The 18,369-nt window shown below is 23.5% G+C and overlaps 1 protein-coding gene across 31 annotated transcripts in view; it reads right to left on the bottom strand.

Moving 5' to 3' along the window:
- Positions 1-16,745: 16,745 nt before the first annotated feature.
- Positions 16,746-18,369, bottom strand: part of LOC122245196 (mesoderm induction early response protein 3) — a 41,036-nt gene continuing 39,412 nt past the window's right edge. For all 31 annotated transcript variants that reach the window (XR_015191319.1, XR_015191320.1, XR_015191317.1 and 28 more), the window contains one exon: positions 16,746-18,369. This exon is cut by the window's right edge and continues 386 nt beyond it. Coding sequence is in view for 26 of the 31 variants with exons in the window: in XM_086540701.1 (XP_086396827.1) it covers positions 18,251-18,369 (119 nt within the window). In the remaining 5 variants the exon portion in view is untranslated.

Raw genomic sequence — 18,369 nt, 5'->3', positions numbered from 1 at the left:
ATATATAAATTTATAAATATAAATAAAAATATCATATATGTAAAAATAGTATATAATGTATATATTGTGATGAGTAAATATAAATATAATATATATATTAATATAATATATATGTAAATATAAAAAAATATATATATAAAATATATAATGTATATATAAAATAAATATAAAATATATGTATGTATATTATGTATATATATGTATATATAATATATGTAAATATATTTGTATAAATATATGTAAGAATAATGTATATATATATATGTCTAAATATATATGCGGATACATATATATATATATATATGTATATGTAATTATATTATATATATGTATAGTATGTATATGTATATATATATATAAATATAATATAATAATATATATATAATATATATATATATGTGTGTGTGTGGTGTGGTGTGTGTGTTGTGGTGTACTGTGTATATGGAAATATATATATATAATTGAATATATATAGTATACTATGAATAAATATATATATATATAATTATATATTATTATATTAAATAAATATATATATATATAATTATATATGTTATATATAAAATAAATATATATAAATATTATAAATATTATATATATAGATTTAATATATTATATAAATAAATATAAATATATAATAGATATATAATATATAAGGAGATATAGATTTGTTATTAATATATATATTATATAAAAATATATAAATAAATATATATCGACATATATTATATATATATAATATTTTATATGTCTAAATAATTATAAAATATTTAAATTTATATATAATATATATATTTATATACATATATATATTTATATATATACATGTAAATATAATTTATATATATAAAGTATATCTCTATATTCATATATATAATATCTAAATATTTATATATCTCTATAGATATAATATATATATTCTCTATTAATATAATTATATATATTTCTATATATTTAAATAAATATCTATATATACATATATATCTTTACCATAAATTATAAATATATAAAAACTAAATAAATATATAACTTTATATATAAAAATATCAATATATTATATATATTATATATACATTTATAACTCTCTATAAAATTAAAAACAATTTATTATTTCAAAATATAACTCTATCTAATTTATATTTATTTTATAACATATCAATCATTTGTTTTTCATATAAATATCTATAAATAACTAATATATAAAAACTAATATCTCTAATTACATAAAAATATCATATCATATAAATCTATATAAATAAATTTATATAAATCTATGTAATTTAAATCAAATATAAACGTATTACCATAACTAATAATATATATATATATCTATATCTAACTAAATATAAACCTATATAAAAATATATATACAATAATTTACATCTTATAAAACACTCTCTATATATATATAAATCAATTTCCATCTGTAGATATATATATAAAATAAACATATCAATATATATAAAGATAATAACATAATAAAAATATCTAGATAAAAAAAAAACTCTCATTTTTCCATAGTAACATAAATAACAATACATAACTATCAATTATCTATATATAAATACATATATAAATATCTCTAACTTTACATCAATAAATCTAACAAAAACTAAAACACAAACAATCTCTTACCAACAATACACTCCAATAAACCTTCACACAAACAATCAGTATCAAACCACACTATCACAAACTCAAACTGTATCCACACTTAACCCACAAACACAGCTATGCCACTCAAACATTACAAATCCACCTCTCAATATACCACCATCAGCCAAAAAACTATAAAATCTAAACAATAATCACAACACACATCACTAAAACACACACTCACACTAACACCTTCATCAAAATTTTCACTCTACTCCCCGTACCTCTATCACACTCTCAAACAAACACTATAAATCTCAAACAATAACTCAAACTACCTCAATAACTCAATAACTCATAAATAACTAACACTCTCACTACAATCACTCTCACTAATACTATCAATACACAAACTACTCTAACTCAAAAATAACATACTCTCTCTCACTAATATAACTAAATCTATATCTAAGACAAAATCTCTATATCTATCTCCCTCATAAACCCTCACACTATCACACCTATCTATACTATATATCCCTCAAAATATCAAATCCACAATAACTACACTCACTAACTCTATAACTAACAAAATCTACAGAGCAAATAACATCACAAAATCCCACACAATAATCACTAATCTCACACTAAAAATTAACAATCTCTCTATATACTCAACATACTCTACTATAGAAAACTCTATAAAACATATATATATATCCTTAAAATCATACTACTCAATAAAAATTTATCATACTCACACTCACTATCAATAAAATATAAAAACACATCAATACAACACACAAACATTCACACACTCCAAATCTACCAAAAAATTTAAAAAAAACGTCCAAAAAAATTCAAACTCTCCAATATATAGAATAATCTCTCTCTAAATCACACAACTCTATACTATCTACTATCAAGCACATCACTTCTCACTAAAATGTCTTTAATTTACATTACAAATAACAAGAAAACGAATAAAACAAATTACATCACACAACACACACACTCTCACAAATCTAACTAACCTCACACAAATTAGTCACACAATCAATAAACTCACATGAGGATATTATGACACGACCATTTCAATGTCCCACACACACACAACATCAACACACTCACTGCCACACTAACACAAAAAATCAAACCCACTCAACTCCGCACTCACAACTCACCACTCACACTAACACACCACACACTCACACCACATCGCAATATATTAGAATTACTATAATTACATTAATTAACCCACACACAATCACACACGTCAAAAACTAACACTCACAATAAATCACACACAAAAAAACAACTACACAAAAATACTCAACCATTATATATAATAACTCAAAAACTCCCACCAAACACTCACTCCCATTTATCTCAAATTATCTATATACATAACACTAACATTCTCGAAAACAAACCTCAAACACACTCAACTACATATATATATCTATCTATTAAATCACACAATCACTATTCACTAACACACAAAAGAAAAATCAACATATCACATAACTAATCAAATCACTCATATATCTCAATCATAAAAAACTCAATCTCTAATCATCTATATACTATATCTCTTAACTCTCTTAAAATCACACAAATCAAACATAATATCATCTCCACACAAACACACAATATATCACAATATACAAACTATATATACTCACTAATATATATATTTATATATATATCTACATATTTTATCATTATAATATTGTATCATCTCAAATAATACTTCTCTATACTAACTATACTAACCTAACAAAAACAAACCTAAAAATCTACCGCATATATTATCCCAAAATATCAACACACACGATCACACTTCATCAATCCAAACACGAAAGACTAGTAACTCATCAAAAACCACACTCAACACCTCAATATTCAGACTAACTCTCTCAACAAAAACCTAACACACTCTAAATCACAAACATACTTATCTAATACCCACACAAACACACACTTCCCTCTCACTCTAAACAAACAAACTATCTATCCCTATCACAATCTAATCAAACACTAAACCACTAACGCAAACACCCAAAACAATCTCACTCTCTAACACTCATATCAACCATAACAATCTCACACCACACACACCTCCCAAACCAAAACTATTTACAAACTCACCACAAACCCTATCTCTACTCACAGCTATTCAATATATATCTCCCTCAATATCTATCTAAAAAAATCAAACCAAAACTCTAATCTAACACAATCGCACAAAACTTCCCACACAAATAACAAAATCATATAAATATTAGCTCTATATATATATAAATTAAATATATAAAAATCAATCGAAGCCCACAATAAATCACATAAAAAACCAAATAAAAATATCACAAAATCAATATACATATATATATCTATCATAACTAACTAGAATATCTAAATATCTCTCTAAACAATAAATATATAAAACTCTAACACTAAAACTAACAAAAAAATCACTCACAATCAAACAATCTAACACTATTCCCTACAATCATCACACTATAACCAAACATACAACAAAAACTAACTCTATAAATCTATACTCAATATCTCAAACTATATGAATATAAATAAACACTCTGAAAATCATATAACCTCAACTTACATAATCATTCTCACAAAATCAATCTATACACACACTCTCAATAAACTAAAAAACATACTATCTATCACTCAAAGATTATTAAATCTCTAATCTCAAATACTTAAATAAATCTAAATAAAAATATCACTATAAATACTATAAATCTCATACATATAACTATCAAAAAATCTATTCGATCTCAAAATATATCATATTAACATCACACATCACTATATCAATAAATCTATCTATATCTATAAATAAATCTCTAAAATATATATATATTAACAATAAAACCAAATATCTATAGCAACTCAATCACACTTCATAATCCATCTATAATCACTATCTCTTTTTATTCATAATTCATAACAATATATAAATCTCAAAAACAATTACAAACTATCAGTACTCTATCTCTATATATTTTATACTATAACCCTATCAAAATAAAATTATAAATTTACAACATACTAAAAATATCAAATAACTCTATACAATAAATCACATATATCAAATTAAAAAATAGAAACTTACTAAATGTATCAAAATAAATCATAACTAAAAAAATACCTATCTCTCAACACTATATCTAACTAAATCTATGTATAAATAAAAAACAACTCTATAAGAAAATTCATTATATAAAAATAACACAAAACTATCCATCCAACACTCTCAATTCACGAATAACTCTAACAAACATATCAATCTCGTCAGTAATATACATCACAACAACTAATAGAACACAAACAGCATCTAAAAAGCAAACAATCTCAATCTCTTACTGAAACACCATCATACAAATAAAACCGATTATAAAACTTCTTCACTTCTATCAGTTTCGAAAATCAGTCTCTAAAACTCATTATCAACTCTAAAAAAGATTACCTATAACGTGTTCCTCTATCACTATCTATCTCACTAAACACAATATCACAAACACTAACACTATAATCTATATATATTAAAAGTTCTCCATCATTAAAATACATAACACTCAAAATATCTAAACTAAAACTATCTTACAACACATATCATGTAAAAAAAAAAAGTCTATCTGAACACAGTATTCTCAAACCCTCCAAATTCTAATAACACATCCATCTTACAATAATAGCCCTCTCAATAAATCACAATATAAATCTATCTCTAAATATACTATAAAAGACACCCTATATAATACCAAAATGTCATCATATATAAACTAAAAATATAATATAAATATAGTATCTCATACAATATCTTCTGAAATCTATCTAAGTGTAGTTATTAATCCTCACTATTACACACTCCAACTCACAAAAAACCATTACTATAATCTATAACTAACAATCTATAAACTACTCCTAACTTCACCTATAGTAAATCTACATCTCTATATATATCTAAAATAATTATATTATCAATATATACATATAAATATTCTCTTTATTATCTTATATAAGTAAATTTATATATATATATAAATAAATCAGATAATATAAATAAATCATATCTAATCTTATACTACACAATATACATAGAATATCTATAAATATTAAAAAAATACAACATAGAAATATATCATACATCAATAAAACAAACTATAAATCTATATCAATATAAAGAACTAAATATAAATAAATACTATATGACTATACTAAATATATATATATCCCTCACTTATATAAAAATCTAACAATATAAATATCAATCAAATAACATAACAAAATCAATATAAAACTATAAATATAAATTATAAAAAAATACTATATATCAAGAAATACATACCAAGATATGTGTAATCAAAAATAAAACTACCAACTAAAAACCTATCTACTACAACTCAATCTCACTCATCAATAAAATAACTCAATATAAATAAATATCTCTCTCAATAAACAACACAGAATCTCTACTCATCTCTCTAAAATCTAACTCTCTAGTCAACAATATAAGTAACTCCTAACACATCACAATAACAATCAGGATCTCTCTCTCCATCTCCCACAATAAATAAATCAAAAAATTGTAGATAATATAAATCTTTACATCTAACATATATAAAACACATCAAAATAACAAAATCTACACAAAAACTATCACTCTAAATATATATAACTAATTTAACATAAATCACTAACTCTCTATCAAACTAAATCTCAATCTATCTATATCACTCGCAATATCAAACTTACAAAATATCTCTCGTATCTAACACTAAATCAAAAATAAATATAATATCATTACCTATACTCATTATATAACTAACTCAAATATCTAAATATATCATCTCTCACTAAAAAACTATATATATATATTATATATATATAAATATATAATATCAAACACAACCTCTAAATAATTAAATTACTCAACTAACTAAAACACCTAACTCAATAAATAAATAAATATAACTAATAATCTCTAACTCCCTAAATATAAAATATTCATAATATCTATATATACACTCTATCTATAATATAATAAAAAAAAAACACAAACTATAATTTAAATAATCTCCTCTAATACCAAATACTAACTACACCACAACTCACGTTATATCAAAATCTAATCATAACACCAATAACAACTATATCTAACTCAATATTTTATAAAAATATATCTTTTATCTATCACTATATCAACAAACACTCTATCAATTAACACACTATATAACTATATCTATAAATATATCACAATTATAAACTCACCACGCTAAATTTATAACTAACGTCAATAATCTCTCTATTTTCAATATCTATAGATTTAACACTCACTATATACTATAATAATTAAATATATCTATATCTATATATATATATATATATCTATATATATATATATTAAAATACTATACACTAAAGTATATACTATATAGTATATAAATAAATCTCTCTCAAAACATATTACAAATATATATAAAATACTCTATCTAAGCAATAAAATATATCTAAATATATCTAATTATATATAAATATCTATTTATCAAATATAATCTCAAAAATATACATACTCTATATTAACACTACTATCTATCATACACTATATCATACCATAAATATATCAATAACTATATATATCTCTATAAAATAAAATATATAACTATATCTCTAAATAATCAAAAAATACAAATATAAAAAAATATTAATATATCTCAAAAAATAACTAATTCTATATATAACTATAACTCAATATATAACCAAAATATCTCACTATATCACAACATTACTATTATAACGATATATTTAAATCCTCAAATAACTCTAACTCTATATTTATCAAATATATCTCAAATTAAATCAATATCAAAATCCTGTCAAAATTATCAAAATACTATATCTCTCATACAAAGTCTATTATACATATCTATCTTAAAACACAACAATATCCTATATATTAATATCTATATAAATAATTATAAATATATAAATCAATATATATCATCTATATATATCATCAAACTCCAAATTTTATAAAAAATATATAAAGTATATAATAACAATCTATTTCACTATATCAAAATAATATAAATATAAATCTACTAAATATATAAAAATCTATCAAATCTATTTCATATATAACTCATTTCTATATAAAAAATATAAATAGTTCATCTAAATATATATTATTCTATAATATTCTTTATATAATATATAACTAAAACATAAATCAAATAACAAATAAAACTCTATCTATCCTTAATAAATCTCAAATAAATATCTATATATATAGGAGTAAAAATCACACAATATCAAAAACTCTAACACAGCATCAATTATCTATATATAACACTATATACAACAATATAACTATATTAATATAACTAAACTAATCACACTATATATCAACTCAACATTCACAATAATCTCAACTCACAATCAACTTATATCACACTCAATACTTTCAAAATATATACACGAATATCTAACTATAACAAATCATAATATTTATAATAAATAACGATTTATCTATATATAAATTTCTATAACTATATCAAAATAATATATATATATTATATATATAAACTACAACTATCTAAATCTATTATATATATATATAATTCTTATATATCTATAAATATTTATCTATACATAAATATATCTATCAATAAATATATTAAATATCAATAAATATTAATAACTCTATTAATATATATTATAATGTATAAATATATTTTTATATATTATATATATTTATATATAAATAAATATTAATATATATAATAAAACAATAAAACATATTTAAATCATAAATCAAAATTTCACTCTATATATAAATATTAAAATATATATCAAATATACATTCGTCTAAAAATAAATATATATATCTATCTATATCTAATTTATCAATATATATCAAATATCCATAAAAAAAAATATTCTATATCTCACATAACATATCTTTCAAAGCTATCTCTCTATTTCAAATATAATAATCACAATCTCTCTCTAATATTATCATAGAACTCTAAACTCAATATTCTATATCTAATATCACTATAACTAAAAAAAACTCTCTATAAATCTCATATATATCTATAACTCAAACCAAAAAAATTTATATAAAAAATCAATCATACACTATAAATATAAAACTATTATATATGTATACAATATATAAATAATATCAAAACTAACATTACACTCTCTCCACTTAACACAAACAAAATGATAACTCAATAAATATATTTCATATATATATACTCACTACTTTCAAATAATAATCACACTATAAAAAACACACACTCTCATTCAATATCACACACACACTAAATATCTCTATCAGTCATTCAAACACTGAAAAACTAATAAAAAAAAAACACTAAAATATATCACACTCAATCTCAAATAAAAATACGCACACGCTCACTATATATCTATCACATAATCTAACTAAAGAACTCAATATATTTAAATCTAACTCAACAACTAGCTCAATAACTCATCTCAATATAACTTATCTAAATATCACGTAACTCTTCACATAAATATCAAAATTATAAATCACTAAAATAATCTAACAACACAACATATTTATAAATCTATACTAATCACACACACTCAAAATAACTCACCTCAATTATATCTCTCATAACTTACTCTAACACACAAATCTATATAATATCATCATCTATCTATTTACCTTCTATCTATATAATGTCTATATAACAAATAATATCGTCAATAAAACCAATCTCTCACTCAAACTATATCTATCTATCTCTATCACATAAACTATCACACCATAACAATCTACATACTCATCTACACACCCACTCACACAATCTCCATTCTCTCTATATAAATAATAAAAATATATCTACATTTCTCTCATCACAATATATTTATCTAAATAAATCTCAATATCTATAAATAACACTCTATATCTACAATAAATTCTCACACTAAAACTCTAATCATCTAACCTATAATATAAACATATCTCATACTCTATCTACAAATATCTAACGAAATCAAGTAACAATATCAATCTTTATAAATCACTCCACAATTTTATCAAAATATATAAATCTCACAAAATACTTAATAAACACTCACTCTAACTCGACCAATCTATATCAAAAACTAACTCTCTACTCTTTATATCATAAATTTTTAACAATCTACACAAAAACTCACAAAACACTCACAAACACCAAAAAACTCACAAACACACAAAACCCATCTCTCACAATCACAACCCCACAACCAAATCACACTCAAACACTAACAAACTACCACACTACCTACTCTTCACAAACAATAAATATACAACAAACAAAAACATCAACCTTATCTAACACACACTATCACTCTAACTATACCTCACTATTCAAAAATATCAACCAAAACCTACAATCAAGTCCTAAACTAACAAACTCACTAACAGCTCACTGCTATAACACTCTATCAAACACTCATCAACAAAATATACCACAATATCAAATCAATAACACTTCTCAATCCATATCAAAACACTCTCTCACAAATACCAACTTAACTCTATATATCACTCTAATTCTAAAACTACCTCTCTAACATCTCCTCAATCAACTTATCTCAAAACACTATATAAACTATATAACACTATAAATAACCAAATAATTAATAAATTTCATATTAATCCCTCATAACAATAAATATATATAAATAAAACTAACTCAATATACTCAATATAAAATATCTCCAAAATACAAAACGACAAAAACAATAAAATTACTACCTTATCAACTTCACCCAAACTATCTACGAAACACACTAATATATAACTAACTATAATCAAAATCAATCAAAATCAATCATACAAACAGTATCTATCTCTGTATATATACTAAATCACAATATCTCTCAAAATACCTGAATAAAAGTCAAATAATTCACTCATTATCCAAAACACACAAGCAAACAAAAATCAAACATCTCATCAATGACACTCTCTATATCACTCTCACTGACACTGTACTACAACTTACTAATACATATCCATCACAAAAAAAATCATATATATCTATAACACAACAATAACATAACACTATATACAAGTCACATTCATAACAAAAAAATTACCTCTAATATAGCTTTACCTCAAAAAAACATAACCAAACTCACAAACAGAAAACTAAATCTAACCTATAACTATTCTATATTATATTCACAATAATAACGTATCAAAAATTCTTACTATATACATAAAACATATATGTAAGAACGACTAAAATTATATAATATCAGACTTACTGATCTGAAACACTCTAACAATCTCAATACCCAAACTATCAATCTCACACAAAACTCTCTAACTATATCACTATCAAACAAAAAAATCTACTATGCATAATTTAGCAAAAACCAAACCCAAGACTATAACATCACTATATCAAATCACCATAAATATTTGTAAACAATGACTCTCACACAATCACTCTAACAATATCAAACTAAATATAAAATGCTGAGTCTATCACCCAAAAAACAAAATACCCACCATAGACTATAAATATATCTCTCATTCACTAACTATCTATAAATAACTAAAACTAACTATCAATATAAATCATTAAATATAAAAATACTATACCTAAAACTAACTATTATAACTAACTAAATCTATATATATCTCGATAAGCAATAGATATCGCACACGATATGATAATAGCATCTATATACACGCAATATAACATCAATAGACAAAAACACTCAATATCACAACGAATCATAAATCTGTCACAAATATAGATAAAGAACACAAATCTCAATATATATATCTATATAACTATCACTAACGCTATCTAAAACTAAACACATAACACCAAAAAATTAATACCAATAAAATCTATATAATCTGGATCTAAAAGTAAAGCTAAAAAAAAGTCACGAAACCAATATATAGCAACCAACAAATATATATAACAATTACTAACAATAAATAAATATCTATACAACCTAAAAAAATATATAAATAAATAAATAAAAATCACATATGTCAATATTAATCAATAACCAGTCACTAGATCGAAACAACTCTCCTACAAAAACTTTATATAAAACTATAATCATAAAAATAAAACATATAAATATATATCCTTATAACAAAAACTAAATAACTATAAATAAATAAAATATCTCAATATATATCTATCCATAAATCAATCTAAATAAATCTAACTAGCACACATCTTTCATCTGTATAACATCTATATAACCATAAATAATAAATATACTATCTAATCTATATAACTATATCAATAACTCTCTAAAGAACACATATTATATATATGTATATATCAATATATACATAATCTCAAATAACACACTATATATATAACCATATATACATAAATATTATATGTAAAATATTATATACTGTGAAAAATCTAAAACTATAACCATATATACAAATATAACATAATTATAAATGTATATATAATATATCCTAACCCAATCTCCATATATATATCTCTAAATATATAATAATAAATATATACTCTAACTATAACTGTATTATATAAAAATTATATACACCAAAAACATAAATATTATATCTATATCTATGAATAAAATTATATAATTATTACATATTCCATATATAAATCACTGAATCTAAGTCAATATATCAAAATCTAAATATCTCTAAATATAACTCTATATATAAAATAATATTACATATATATAATATATATAAAAATCTAACTGTATATATATGTATATCAATCAATAAAATAAAAAGATCATAGATAAAATATATAAATCATGCTCTAATATGCAAAAATCGACACGTCTCCAATCTATATCTATAAATCTATATGTTATGACTATATATCAATAAATATCTCTCTCAAAACAATCTATCTAAATCTATGTCACTATCTAACTATAAATATATATATAAAAAAATAAACTAATAAAAGAATCACTGACAAAAATATCAAACACTGTATCAACTATATACTCATTAAAATATAAATAAAACAGTAATAACTAAATATAAATCTGTCAAATCTAAATATATCAACAAAATATCTATCTATAAATATAACTATAAAGACATATCTATAAAAAAAAAGTATCAATATCTATCATCATGACAATATCTATCTAAGTAAATATATAATACTCTGTACTCATCTAAATAAGACTATATAAATTATCAAGACTCTAAAACTCACTTAATCGAATCTCTAAAAATAATCTGACATTCACTAACTATCACAGACTAAATAACACACTATATTTATCACACATATCTAATACATAATATAAATAATTATCACTATAAAAAAATAAAGTATATCAATATATATGTATAAATATATATGTAACCTAAATATAACACTCAAAATCATCTTAAAAAAATCATCAATAAATAATCACTCTGTAATCATCAATCAAATAACAATAACTAAGGAATCTCCAAAAAAAAAATAAAGTAAATCACACTAAAAACTACATGACTAAATATAAAAATATGTACTCTATCAATCGATCAATCTGTCTCTCACTATATCAAACACACAGAAAAAAACAAAAATAGTCTAAAAATAAAAAATAACTGTCACTATATATAAATATATGTCTATCTACCGATATGTAACTATATATAAATATATAAAAAATAATATAAATCATAACTCTCTTATATGTACTAAATATCTAATAACAATAAGTTATATATAAATACATTACTACTATAACTATAACAAAAAATATAAATCACTATACAAAAAATAAACTATGTAATAAAAATATATATAAATAAATATAAATATATATATATATATAATACATATATAATATGTATAACACTATATCTAAGTAAATATATAAATCTAAATATATTTACACATCTATATAAATATCTATATATAACAAATCAATATCAATCTATCTATCATATATATATATATATCTATATATAAATAAAAAAATAAATATATAAATATATATATATATATATATAATAAATATATCTACATATATATCAAATATAAAATATCTAAAATAAATTAATAAATAATAAATTATATCCATAAATATATATATCAATATCACATAAATTATAATAAATCTCTATTATCTACCTATAAAAATACACAACCTCTCTATATTACTAAACATATCAAATTATTAAAAACATATTTATATTAAATATCAATAAATATAATAATACATAAATATAAAATATAAATATCTATAACTATAAATATCTATCTATCTAAATCATCAATCTCAATATCATATCAAAGATAATAACAAAAAGTATCAGATATATCTATAATTTATATATAAATATAAAAATATACTCTAAATAAATAATAAAATTATATATATATCTATATAAATTATATCAAATATATATTTGTAAATATAAATATATATTTGTAAATATAGACTATCAATTTGTAAATATAATATATATATTTTGTAAATAAATTATATCTATATATATATATATACAACTATATAATAATATATAAAATCTATATATAATATATATATCTATAAATAGGTATAAATATAGAATACAAAAATATCTATTAAATTATATATTAAATATATAGTTAAATATTAGTTATAAATATATATATATCAATATATATATATAGATATATAGATATATATATAAATACTTATATATATAAATATTTATATATATAAATATTTATATATATAAATTTTTATATATATTTATAGATATGTCTATATATATGTATAGATATGTATATATATATATATATTTATATTTATATATAAACTGCTATATAGATATAAATATAAATATATAAATATATATATATATATATATAAGTACACAAATAAGTACATGTGTGTGCATGCGATAATGTATTTTGTTTATTTTTATGAGTGAAATTCTCCTAGAGATCTTATATTTGACAAAAATAACTATGAAACCTATCAAAAATTAGATATATATTGTAATTTGTCAGAATTACAGATGTACTTGATATAATGTACATAAATTAATATCATTCTGGCTCTTTTGATTTAGAAAGCCTTTTTATGTAGCAGTTTAAAGATATAAAAAGTGATGGCAATTTTACTTACTTTAAAATGCCAGTTACAGAAAGAGAAATAGAAAAGTAAATGGCTGGATTATACATTGTTCATCTCCTGAAGTGTCTTTTGAGCATTGAAATAAATGTACAAGGTGAGCAAGTAAGTCTGTTTAACCGACACTGAAGCCGTATTCACCCTCGGGACAGTGCTCGAATGCTAGTGCGGGTAAGCAGTTATCAAATCATGTTCCAATTAACATGTTAGACTGCTGGCCACATGTGTGTGTATGGCCAGCACATAGGTGTGATGGTGAGAGATGGTGTATGGACAAGGCGTGCCTCAGATAGAGCATGATGTTGGCCAAAACCTGCCGTCAAGAATTATATGCTCTGCATAAATAATATTTAAATATTTAAAAATTCTAAGACATTATGATCTGTAGCTTGTGAAAAAAATAACAGTAACTAGAACCGTGGCCTTTGTTTTAGTGTGTGGGTTTTTTTTTTTTTTTTTTTTTTTTTTTTTTTTTTTTTTTTTTTTTTCCATGTGCGGGCGTGCATGTGTGACAATAAATATATAAATATGAAAATATAGTCTGTGTGTGTGTGTGTGTGTGTGTGTGTGTGTGTGTGTGTGTGTGTGTGTGTGTGTGTGTGTGTGTGTGTGTGTGTGTGTGTGTGTGTGTGTGTGTGTGTGTGTGTGTGTGTACAAATGTATTTATTTTCGTTGTTTGTGCATGTGTTTGTATATTGTGTTTTGCTTGTTTTTATTTGTGTTTTTGTGTGCATACAAACTAAATCTGAAGCTTGGTCTACAGTATGAGAGTTAAACCTTGCAAATAATCTTGCACAAAATTACTTTACCCTCAATTACTGATAGGTTTTTACTGTGGTGGCTCAGTTTATAATTGGGGGTTTTGTCTGTCCTACAAGCAATTGTAAATCCTTGTTGTTGTTTTTTCTTTAATAAAGCTCAACTTCTAAAAGAGCCAGGAAAGCTGTTTCAATTGATACAAAAATGTCAAAATCCAACATCATATACCTTATTACTGTGATTCAAAACAAAATGACAGAATTACCAATAAGCACTGATTATTTTGTCAGGATAATACTGAACCTTCCAAATGGTAGTTCATATAACAGTACATAAGAAATCCAAGTGATATGTATGTGTGTGTGTGTGTGTGTGTGTGTGTGTGTGTGTGTGTGTGTGTGTGTGTGTGTGTGTGTGTGTGTGTGTGTGTGTGTGTGTGTGTGTGTGTGTGTATGTGTGTGTGTGTGTGTGTGTGTGTGTGTGTGTGTGTGTGTATGTATGTATGTATGTATGTATGTATGTATGTATGTATGCATGTATGTATGCATGTATGTATGCATGTATGTATGCAAGTATGTAAGCATGTATGTATGTATGCATGTATGTATGTGTATGCATGTATGTATGTGTATGCATGTATGTATGTGTGTGTATATGTATATGTGTGTGTATATGTATGTGTGTATATGTATGTATGTGTGTGTGTGTGTGTGTGTGTGTGTGTGTGTGTGTGTGTGTGTGTGTGTGTGTGTGTGTGTGTGTGTGTGTGTGTATGTATGTATGTATGTATGTATGTATGCATGTATGTATGTATGCATGCATGCATGTATGTATGTATGTATGTATGTATGTATGCATGTATGTATGTATGCATGTATGTATGTGTGTGTATATGTGTGTATATGTGTGTGTGTGTGTGTGTGTGTGTGTGTGTGTATATGTGTGTGTGTGTATGTGTGTGTGTGTGTATATGTGTGTGTGTGTGTATATGTGTGTGTGTGTGTATATGTGTGTGTGTGTATATGTGTGTGTGTGTATATATGTGTGTGTGTGTATGTGTGTATGTGTGTGCATGTATATATGTGTATGTGTATCTGTATATGTGTGTGCGTGTGTGTATTACACCTGTAGAGCTATTTTGAACTAATATTTGTAAATTATTATTATTTCAACCATATCCTTTTTTCTTTTCTTTTTTCAGGTTTGAATAAGTGCAATACATACAAACAACCTACAAGAAGTATTCTTTATTTACAATAAAATATTCTATTTTCCTATAAATTAAAAAGAGAACAGGTAGTTAAAATTACAAGAAACTACTCCCTTGCCTGTATTCATATGGTAAATAGAGATTGGTGATTTTGGAATTGCTATAAAGCTGTAACATTTGATTGATAAAAATTAATTTCATTTGGCCAATAGTTTATAACTTTTTGTACTGTTAGAGTACATATTCTGTAAATACTAATTATTAGTACACAGAAATGTATACAGAGAGTATACAATCTTAAAAGCCTAGTGGCCAAACACAACTGTTGATACATTTAACCAATAAAGAAGTGTGTGGCCAAAGTCTTTCCACCCATGAATGAAGCAGTTCTCAAGACTTTAAATCAAATAATTTTATACTAAGATAGAAGGCCGATGTTCAAGAAATCTTTTGGGGGGAACCAAAAATAATGGAAAATAAGAGAAAGAACAAGAAAATGTGTCCAATTTTCATCAAATAAAGAAGTCAAGCAAAATGAAACTACCAGTCTGTTAGGAAAATACTGAAAGGAAACATAAATAAATATGTTGTTCATTCTATGATAGATCTAAATTCATGAGATTAACAAAAAAAAAATCAAAACACAAATATACAACTAGACCACAAAAGGTAATAGATTATCACTTGGAGTGCAGACTGACCTCTCTATAGGCCAGAACGCTCATGTATGTCACCTACTCAGTTGTATCACCTTAGAATATAATGTCTTGTAAAAAATATAATTGTAGTTTATATTGAACTCGGAAGATTAGGACCCATAGCAACCTGCCTGGTAAGTGTAACCAGTACATAATCTTTTCACTGCCTGAGCCATTACATGCTTCTAACTCCTTGCATGTCTCTCTTTAGTCTATATGCATGAATAATGTTTTTACAATTTGTAACACTTTTGCACTGGTATTTTTCTGTAATGCCAACCAAATTAAACACTTGTAGACTTTGATAATTGTCAGTACAGAACATAACCTAATGTAATGGTAACCCCTTTGCACAGTCCTATGCAATGGGAATCTAACAGATAAAAAAAAATCCTAATTCTGACATTTTCCCCAAGTTTAGGGTACATCCATTTCTTAAAATAAAACACCAGTTACTCTTACTAGTGTTATACAGGATTATTGGTCATATTAACTGGGATTTACCTATTTTTAACTTGGTAATTATAGAAGAAATCAGAATGACCAACTTTTCAAAAACAAATAATGATAGTCACTTTCTTAGAAAAAAAATCAAGGTACCATACACTGATTCAGTAAGTTCTTTTCTAGACTCACATCATAGACCTTTCCACTAAATGAGAAAGGCATTGGTTCCATGTTTAGTTTTTAATGACACAGGATACAAGACAGGTAGGCTTGTGGTGTCCTCTCTGGTCATTTTCTGGGGTGGTAACACTGGTAACCAAACACTTGCACTGTTCACAACCACCACAACACACACTCATAAAAAAAAGGTATACACTATATTTCACTGTGCAACAGTTTCTGCCTTTGCTATATTTTTAGCCTCTGCACTAATTGGTTGAGAGTTTAACACAGAGGTACGTGATATAGAGAGATCCACGTCCATAGGACGTGGACTACTGG

Source organism: Penaeus japonicus, unplaced genomic scaffold (assembly GCF_977035675.1).
Source record: "Penaeus japonicus unplaced genomic scaffold, GWHDUDI00000001_assembly GWHDUDI00000010, whole genome shotgun sequence".
NCBI lineage: Eukaryota > Metazoa > Arthropoda > Malacostraca > Decapoda > Penaeidae > Penaeus > Penaeus japonicus.
This window is presented reverse-complemented; position numbering and strand designations above follow the sequence as displayed.